The 9,723-nt window shown below is 46.9% G+C and overlaps 1 protein-coding gene across 1 annotated transcript in view; it reads right to left on the reverse strand.

Annotated features, from left to right (window-relative positions):
• The window catches only part of SRFBP1 (serum response factor binding protein 1), a 19,778-nt gene extending 11,777 nt beyond the window's left edge, over nt 1–8,001 (reverse strand). Inside the window, exon 1 of the mRNA XM_025210474.1 lies at nt 7,885–8,001. Coding sequence (XP_025066259.1) covers nt 7,885–8,001 — 117 coding nt within the window. The remainder of the gene's footprint in view (nt 1–7,884) is intronic.
• Between the last annotated feature and the right edge of the window lie 1,722 nt (nt 8,002–9,723).

Genomic DNA, 9,723 nt, shown 5'->3' on the forward strand with positions numbered 1-9,723 from the left:
TCCTGCATTCTGGCATAGACATGCTGCCAGGCCACTTCTTTGAGGAGCATACTTTGCTGCTTCCTCCTATTTCAGAGGACCACGCGTGCCTAATATTTGCTTGCTGTGGCATATAGTTCAGACTTTTCTAATCCTTTACCTAACAGGCCATGGTCTTCTGGGACATTAAACCTGGGATAAACCCCTAACACAATCCTATGCGCTTTAGAGATTCTACCTTTCCGCTTGTATGAAAAGAAGTTCCCTGCAGGTCTAGTGCTTCCAATGTACCATACCCTGGGAGTATGTAAGCAGCTACAGACTCCTTAATAAGAAAGAAGCAGCTCTTCCTCTTCAAAACCTCTCTTGGTAACAAAATTAAGTCATTCCCAAAATACAAACACTTAACATAGCTCATTAGCCCAGGTAAGAACAAGCTACTAGGACCCAAAATACACGGAGGGCAATAAGGAAAAAGCTCTCTCCCCATTGGGAAAGTAATACTAGCCCTAAAAGCCAGAGTCCTTTGTAGTTTAAGGAAGTACATAGGTTGGGTACTGTAGCTTATTAGAACTCAACTTAGATAGGCATCTAGCTGGGGTCATCTAGACCCAGCACTATTTCCTGACTATGCAGGGGGTCGGACTCGACGATCTATTGAGGTCCCTTCTGACCCTAACATCTATGAATCTATGGTTCCTGAAAACCGCATCTTAAGTTGAAACATCTTCACTTGGAACTAATTTTCCCATAGGAACAATGTTATAAATGGGGATTGGTTCCTTTACAATGCTAGATACAGCTGCATTTAGCTGGTAAGTCTGTTGCGGTGGAAGGGAAGGGGTGTGGGGAAGCAGATCAAGGCCCCCTGCAGTGAGGAAGGGGCTGAGGCAAGTTGCTTATCTAGCAGCTCCCACTGCTCATCCAGGAGAGCGGGAGGTGGGGGAGGGGGGGCGCTGTGCCCCCAGATTTGTGCAGGGTGGGGCAGGCAGGGCTGGGGCTGCGCTGGGAGTGAGGGCTATGCCCTTCTGCTGCTCTCCCAGCTGGAGTGGGCTGGACGCAGGACAGGACCACTGCACTGCCTCTGGATGAGCAACGTGCAGCAGCTGGAGCGCCACCCCCCCCCGGCCAAGTCACAGCTCCATCCTGTGCCCACCCTGCCCCAGCTGGGTAAGTGGCAGGAGGGCATGGGGAAGAGGGCGTGTGCCCCTGGATCAGGGCAGGTGGTGGGGTGGGCACTGGAGCGGAGGCTATGGGCAGGCGGTAGCCCCCCCATAGGCCCCGCCGCCTGCCCAGAGCAGAGCCCGGCGCAGTCCTGGTCCGGTCTGCCCTGATCCAGGGGCACTCGCTTCCCCCATGCCCTGCCACCGCTCGCCCATAGTACGAACATGAGCTGTCAGTGCGATGCTGTAGCCAGCAGGGCAAACAATACTCTGGCATGCATCAACCAAGGCATCTCAAGCAAAACCAAGGAAGTGATTCTCCTCCTTTACTCAGCATTGGTGAAACTGCAGCTGGAGTACTGCATCCAGTTCTGGGTACCGCACTTCAACAAAGACATGGAAAAGCTTGAGAGAGGCCAGAGAAGAGTCGCCCGTATGATCAGACACTTGCAAGGCAAGTCATACGAGGAAAGGCTGAGGGATTTGGGTCTCCTTAGCCTAAAAAAGAGAAGACTGAGAGGGGACTTTGTCAGGGGACTACATCACAGGGTTGGCAAACAAGTGTTCACCAGGGCCCCCTTGGGGAAAACCATGAGTAATGGCCACAAACTCCTGGAAGACCGTTTCAGGGTTAACACTAGGAAAAACTTCTTCAATTACCGTGTCCAGACTGTGGAATAAACTCCCTCCAGAGGTGGTGCCAATCACCTACCCTGGAAATCTTAAAGAGGAGACTGGATGGTTACAGTTGTCTTTCCTGCCTAGCGCAGGGGTGATGGACCTGATAATCTTGTGAGGTCCCTTCTAGCCCCTTACAATCTATGAATTTATAAAAACTTGCCTCATACCGATAGAGAGCTTTTATATATATATTTAAGATGCAGGCCAGACCTAAAGAATTAAAGACCTAATTAAAAGGCCAGACCTAAAAGCTATATGGCCTACAAGTTGCCAAATAGTTCTTAAGTTTCAGATTGGTGATTATGTTCCTTATGCTGAAATACCTGCAATAAGATTTTAGAGTGCAGGAATGTCATTTTCTACTCCTTTGTTGGAACTTTTTGGAAACATTACATTACCACATTTTTTCCTCAAGAAAGTGAATGTGGTAGGCCTTTTGTGGAGGGGGCGGGGGTTGAATTATGAAACATAAAGTACTAAAACTATAGTAAAAGCAGGCTTTGTGCCACTTCCCCACACAGTTTGGGCAAGAAAACTCAGCATGACCACCAACACCCCTGCTCATCAAGCTTCTTTTCCTTTGATGGGAAAACCTGCAATCATGTTAATTGGTATTTTAGGTTGCTTTTTTGTGTTTGATGTGGACAAATTCCCACTAGAGACTAGGTAGATGCTATACTCTTCAGATTTGACCTTACTGAGTTGAAAACATAGAATTTACAGAAAATACTTAACTGCAATTAGAAGGGATACTAGCTATGACAGTCTGCAAAGTGCTTGAATTAAAAATACTGAAAGTAATTAGAAAAAGGATGCACATATAATGGAATAAGAAGAAAAAGGAGCATGAGATAATGGGCAATAGCTATAAAAATACAAAGACAAAACACACAAAGAAGGCCTTGGTTATAAAACTGGTATTAACTGAACATCCTGTAAACTTTCAGAGACTTTAAATTATTTCTATTGTTAAGGGGAAATAATTCAGAAATAAACATATATTATTAATACAATTACTTAATTATTTCACACCTGATTCAAAAGCATGGGCATTTATAGATATGTTCCAGCAGGCAGGAGGGGATGCTTTAATTAGTGTCCCCACACTGAAAAATGGCAGCAGGGTGCTTTGAACTAAAGCTCATCAAATAAGGTTTAGTTTAAAGCACCCCGCTGCCATTTTTCAGTGTGGGGATGCTGATACACATGAATCTGGAGGCTGCTGGAGCATGTTAATTTCTGTGCTCCGATGCGCTGGATTTACAGCATGTTGGAACAGCTTCGCTGCACGTCTATAGAAGCCCATAGTTTCTTGATGGAAAAGGTGTAACAAATTGTAAAATAGATTTGTCAAATTTATTACAAGGTAACCAACCCACAATAAAAAGGGAATAAAGAAAGCCAGGGAACTGAGACCCAGAGCAGACAGTTGCTTTCAACTAAAAGTTGGATGACACATTAAGGGAATTCGCCAACCTCAACAAGCTCCAAAAGAGAGGCTTGAAACTAGTATGGTTACTACTGTTTGAAAAAACGCACTTCCAGTTGCCACCCAAGTTTTTAAATAAATAAGAGAATGAGGGTAGAATAAATGATTCCCCTTTAAACCTCCAGTGTTATAAGCCAGGCTGGACAGGGAGTTCTCAAACAACATGCAGCTAGCTGTATCCTGAATGCATCACAATTCTCTAAAGTTGAACCTGCACCAAATGCCATGACCAAAAACACAGTGGAAGCAGATAGTAGAAACATATGAGCAGAGGTGGGTGGGGAGGGGACAGAAGTGACTTCTACATGAATAAAACCATGTGACAGACCAAGAAATGTGGCTGCTCAGTCAAAAAATATCAGTTAAAGAAGGCCTGAAACTAAAATTACATTGAGAAAAACTTATTAGAAACTCAGGATGGTGATGACATTATAAACATAGGGATTTATGGGGATTTAACATCTGAAATGTTATTAGGCAATTATATGGTGAAGGTAGAAACACAAACCTAAAAATATCTTTCCTTAGGTACAGGCTGATAATAGCATACATTTTACCTATACACATACCTGCCCACCATGGAAAAATCAGTGCCTCCTTAACTAAAGCTCTAGGGGAAGACATGAGTTAATCCTCATGAAGTGCTATGGTGGTAAGGTCCAGCAGGGAGTCACAAGAGGACAAATGACCCAATGGGTATTGAGTACTATTACTAGTCATATAGATGCTGGAGATGCTATTGAAAATAAGACAAGATTTTTTTGGCACACTACACTTGGGTTTTGCCCACAATTGAAAACAGATTTTTCCCCCTAGCTAGACATATTTAAGCATTTTTCTGAAAGAGACAGCGGAAATGGTCCTGGCCGCAGGCCATGACCTGGTAAGAGGCCTCCAGGTTCTTGACCACCTGGGCAATAGTGATCATCGCGTGCTGGAATTCACCATCCAGCGTAGAGTGTCAAGGGCCCGCAGCAAGGTGGTAGCCCTAGACTTCAGGAGGGCCAACTTCAGTGAGATGAGGAGATTAGTGGGAGAGGAACTGGGGTCCTTAAGGGCAGAGGAACTCAGCGTCCAAGAGGAGTGGTCGTTCCTTAAGGAAACGATACTCGGGGCCCAAGGGGTGTCCATCCCGACAAGAAGCAAGGGGGGCAGGAGTGTCCAAAAGCCCCCCTGGCTCACCAAGGGTGTCCGGGAATGCCTGCTTGCCAAAAAGGCGGCGTACGCCTGGTGGAAGGGGGGTGTAATCTCCAAAGAGGAGTATACCTCCTCTGCTCGGGCCTGCAGGCGGGCTGTTAGGAAGGCCAAGGCGGATATAGAGCTCGGATTAGCGTCCAGGATTAAGGATAACAAAAAGTCCTTTTTCAAATATATTGGGAGGATGAAGAAGGTGCCGGGTAATGTGGGGCCCCTGCAGGATATGCGGGGCAATCTGGTGGTTGCGTCAGAGGATAAAGCGGACCTCTTTAACCAATTCTTCACCTCCGTTTTCTTGTGCAGGGACCGGGACTTCCCTGCTGTGATAGAAGCCGGACGCGAGGGGATCGCCTTCAGACCTCAGGTTGGGGAGGACCGGGTTAGAGAGCTTCTGGAGGGGCTGGACGCGTTCAAGTCAGCGGGTCCGGATGCTCTCCACCCCAGGGTGCTGAGGGAGCTGGCTGGGGTTATTGCAGGGCCCCTGGCACGGCTCTACGAGCGATCGTGGTGCTTGGGCCAGGTGCCAGACGATTGGAAGGTAGCTAATGTGGTCCCCATCTTCAAAAAAGGGAAAAGGGAGGACCCGGGCAATTATAGGCCCGTCAGTCTTACCTCAATCCTGGGGAAGCTCTTTGAGAAGATCATCAAGGAGCACATTTGTGATGGGCCGGCATCCGAGATGATGCTCAGGGGCAATCAGCATGGATTTATTAGGGGGAGATCATGTCAGACCAACCTGATTGCCTTTTATGATCAGGTCACAAAGGCCATGGATGCAGGTGTCGCGGTGGATGTAGTCTTTCTGGACTTCAGCAAGGCCTTTGACACCGTCTCTCACCCCATCCTAATTAATAAACTAGGCGACTGTGGCATAGATGCCTACACGGTCAGATGGATTGCAGATTGGCTGAAGGGTCGCACTCAGAGGGTGGTGGTGGATGGATCATATTCGACTTGGGGGGAGGTGGGTAGTGGAGTCCCTCAGGGCTCGGTCCTGGGCCCTGCGCTGTTCAATGTCTTCATCAGCGATCTTGATGTTGGGGTGGAGAGCAACCTGTTTAAATTCGCTGATGACACCAAAATTTGGGGGGAGGTGAGCACGCTAGCAGGGAGAGAGAGATTGCAGAAGGATCTGGATAGGTTACAGGGGTGGGCAGACAGGAACAGGATGCGTTTCAATACGGACAAGTGCAGGGTGCTGCACTTGGGTAGTAGGAACCAGCAGCACACTTATAAGATGGGGAGCTCCCTACTTGAGAGCACGGAGGCGGAAAGGGATCTTGGTGTCATTATTGACTCCAAGATGAACATGGGCCGACAATGCGAGGTCATGGTTGGCAGGGCTAACCGGACCTTGTCGTGCATCCACAGGTGCATCTCGAGTAGAGCCAGGGAGGTGATCCTCCCCCTCTATGCGACGCTGGTCAGGCCGCAGCTGGAGTATTGTGTCCAGTTCTGTGCGCCCCATTTCAGGAGGGATGTGGACAACATGGAGAGGGTCCAGAGGAGGGCCACCCGCATGATCCGGGGACAACAGGGCAGACCCTACAGTGAGAGACTGCGGGACTTGAACCTATTCAGCCTCCACAAGAGAAGGCTGAGGGGGGACCTGGTGACCGTCTATAAACTCACTAGGGGGAACCAGAAGGGTTTGGGGGAGACGCTGTTTCCCCTAGCCCCTGCTGGCATAACAAGGAATAATGGGCACAAGTTGATGGAGAGGAGGTACAGATTGGACATCCGAAAAAACTACTTCACAGTCAGGGCGGCTAGGAGCTGGAACTTTTGTTGTTCTCCCGCCCTGGCGGGGGGGCGGGCTAGAAGATCTATTAGGTCCCTTCCGACCCTAAAACTATGAAACTATGAAATGGAAATTCAGTTCAGCAAAAAATAAAAAACAAAAAACCAAACCCAAAACAAAAAAACAACCCAAAACTATGAAGTATCTGAAATAAACATGCAGATTAACAACTCCTTGGCACTGAAAAGTAGATTTTCCACCATTGAGCCTACAGAGGCAATACAGACATTCAGAGCTCTTGGTCTGAAATGATTAACATATGCCAAATATGCTTGAAGACTGTCAAGGTTTCCATATATATTAGTAACAAAGGAGATGAAAATATGAGACATTCTTACACTCTAAAATCCTACTATAAGTATCTCAGCATGGGGACCACAATCATCAATTTATACTGGAGGAGATCTATTTGGCACCTTCTAGACTACAGCAGTATTATTTTCTGGGTCTGGTCTACACATTATACATATATTTTTATATATTGCCTTTACATTTCAGTAAGTGAAATTTCATAGATTTTATAGACATTAGGGCTGGAAGGGACCTTGGAAGATCATTGAGTTCAGCCCCCTGTCCAAGGGGCAGGAAGTCAGCTGGGGTCATAGCAAGATAAGCATCCAAATTTCTCTTGAAGGTGTTCAATGTAGGTGCTTGAACCACCTCGGATAGGAGGCTATTCCAGACCTTGGGGCTCGGACAGTAAAGAAATTCCTCCTTATATCCAGCCTGAAACGGTCTTGCAGTACTTTGTAACTGTTTGACCTCGTCATCCCTTGGGGCGCACTGGTGAACAAACTTTTCCCTAGATACTGGTGGTCACCCCTGATAAACTTATAGGTGGCCATCAGATCACCCCTGAGCCTGCGCTTTTCCAGGCCAAAGAGCCCCATAGCTCTCAGCCTGTCATCGTAAGGTCTGTTTTCCTGACCTCTGATCATGCGCGTGGCTCTTCTCTGTAGGGGTAGCCCCCCTCTGGACCCTCTCGAGGTTGTCTTGAAGTGCAGTGCCCAAAACTGAATGAAGTACTCCAGCTGCAGCCTGACCAAGGCCGCATAGAGGGGAAGCATCACTTCCCTGGACCTGTTTGTAGTGCACCTGCTATGCATGATAAAGTGCAGTTAGCTTTACTGATCACTTCATCACATTGACGACTCATGTTCATCTTGGTGTCAACAGTGACTCCAAGATCCCTTTCTGCTGCCGTGCTACTGAAAAGGTCCTTCCCCAGCCTGTAAGTGTGCTGGTGATTCCTTCTCCCTAGATGCAGCACCTTGCATTTGTCCTTATTGAACTGAATCCTATTCTGCTCCACCCACTTTTCCAACCTGTCCAGATCCGCCTGGATTCGTTCCCTACCCTCTGGTGTATTAACTTTACCCCATAATTTGGTATCATCTGCAAATTTGGACAGAGTGCTTTCCACGCCCTCATCCAAGTCACTGATGAAGACAATGAACAGCACTGGTCCAAGGACCAAGCCCCGTGGGACTCCACTGCCCACATCTTTCCAGGTCGATACCGACCTGTCCACCACCACTCTCTGAGTGTGACCCCTAAGCTAATTTGCCACCCACCTGACTGTAATCATCTCCGTCACAGTAACTCAAATTATCTATGAGAATATGAGATACTGTATCAAAGGCTTTCTTAACACAGTTTGCTAGTTTTGCCAAGTGATCATGGGATACCATATGGAAGGCTTTTTTGAAGTCAAGATATATGATTTACCTCAATTCCTGCGTCTAAGCATTTTGTGACCAATTGCAAATTGGGTGCCAGTTTTTGGCATTTCATCAACATCCAACTGACATGACTCTGTGCAGGCAGTTTTGTATGGAGAGAAATTAATTCAGTGTCATTAGGACTGTGTATGGTGGGATTCCAAAACTCCATGAATCAGAAAAAACACTTTTTCCAACCCAAAATCTCCCTGGTCTCCTAGACCTGTTAATCACTCCTAAGTCTAATATGCAGCATATGCAGACTGTCCTAACCTAAAGATTAATGTGCAATGAGCCCTATCCAAAGCAATGGAAAGACTCACTTTGAAGGGCTGTAGACCAGGGTCAACATTTCACCTGGAAGAAATCAAAGATCATATTGCCTCCTCCTTGCACCAACTTTCTCCCCTTGAACCAGATGCAAGAAAGCTCTCCACAGCACGAAGCTGCTAGCCAGTTGCTGATTCCAACAGTTTGAGTGCGATGGGGTATTCAAAGCTAATGCCATGAAACAAACTCTCAGTTACTAGTTTCTGCCTCTTGTTGGCTTCTGGCACAGAACGGAGGCAGCAGAGATTGCACGCTGCAGGGAAACGAGCAACATCTGACAGTCCAGCTCGGAGAACTTGCTCAGGAAATGTCTGCGAAGAACAGAGCGGGGCAAGCAGGGCTTTCTTATCTTGCAGCAGATATTTCCTGAAAGGGGCCTTCCAGCTGAGTGGCAGCCCTTCTCACTTTAATTTTCCAGACAGCAAGCAACATTTAAAAAAAAAAAAGCTGGCTGACAAGAGCATTCTGAGGTCATGCTCCTTCACATCTGACTCAAGATGCATTTTGGGAAGTCCATAAAGGAAGCAAACACCCTTAGGGGAGGGCAGAGGCATCAAGAACTTTGAATACAGACCAAGAAAAGAGAGGACTCAGATCAAATGCAGCAGGTGACCATGGAAAACAGATGAGGATGCTGAGGGCTAAGCTATAGCCCCACCTTTCTCCATAGCGAGTCTGATCACATTTTCACAACTGGGCCAGAATACTGCTCCATATCTATTTCTGGAGCCATAAAATCCCACATCCCGAATTGCAGATAAATTGCTGAGATGCCCCAGCTTCCTCCCTTGCATGATACAACCAGAGGAAAAAAACTGTTTGTTAGGGGAAAAATAAAAAGATCTAAGCTGGGGGAAATCTGGCTGCTACTGCGAAACATTCCCTTTCCCTCTGACATTTCACACTGCAGCCTGTTTGAGCAGAGTCATATGTAGCAAGTTGCTGCAGTTGCCATGGCAAGTGATTGTTTTTCTTACAAAGCATAAGAGGTTCAGTGTTTGAGGTCCGACTTGGGGCATTTTGCTTGTTACTCACCTTCTGGTTTCTGCCAAATGTTGCTGTTACTGTCTGTTTATTTTTTTATAATAAGTACAAACAGATTGTGCTGGTTCGGAGTAGCTGCAATCTCTCTGCCCTTGTCTGGAACTTGTGAGCATTTGTACACCAAGGGAAAGGGTCTTTTTAATTATTACAGGAGATCAGAAGTTGCTGCTCAACAGTTGCTTGGCCCAAACATGCTAGTGTCCTGCAGTACGTTCTCTGCCTCATCTTCCAGTTTGTTCCCCAGAAATACCTTAGGCAATCAGATGATTTACCTACGGGTGCTTTCACAGTTAAGAAATCTGCTCACCTTGCTTTCCA

This window comes from Alligator sinensis, unplaced genomic scaffold (assembly GCF_000455745.1).
Source record: "Alligator sinensis unplaced genomic scaffold, ASM45574v1 scaffold1451_1, whole genome shotgun sequence".
In the NCBI taxonomy this organism is placed as follows: Eukaryota; Metazoa; Chordata; order Crocodylia; family Alligatoridae; genus Alligator; species Alligator sinensis.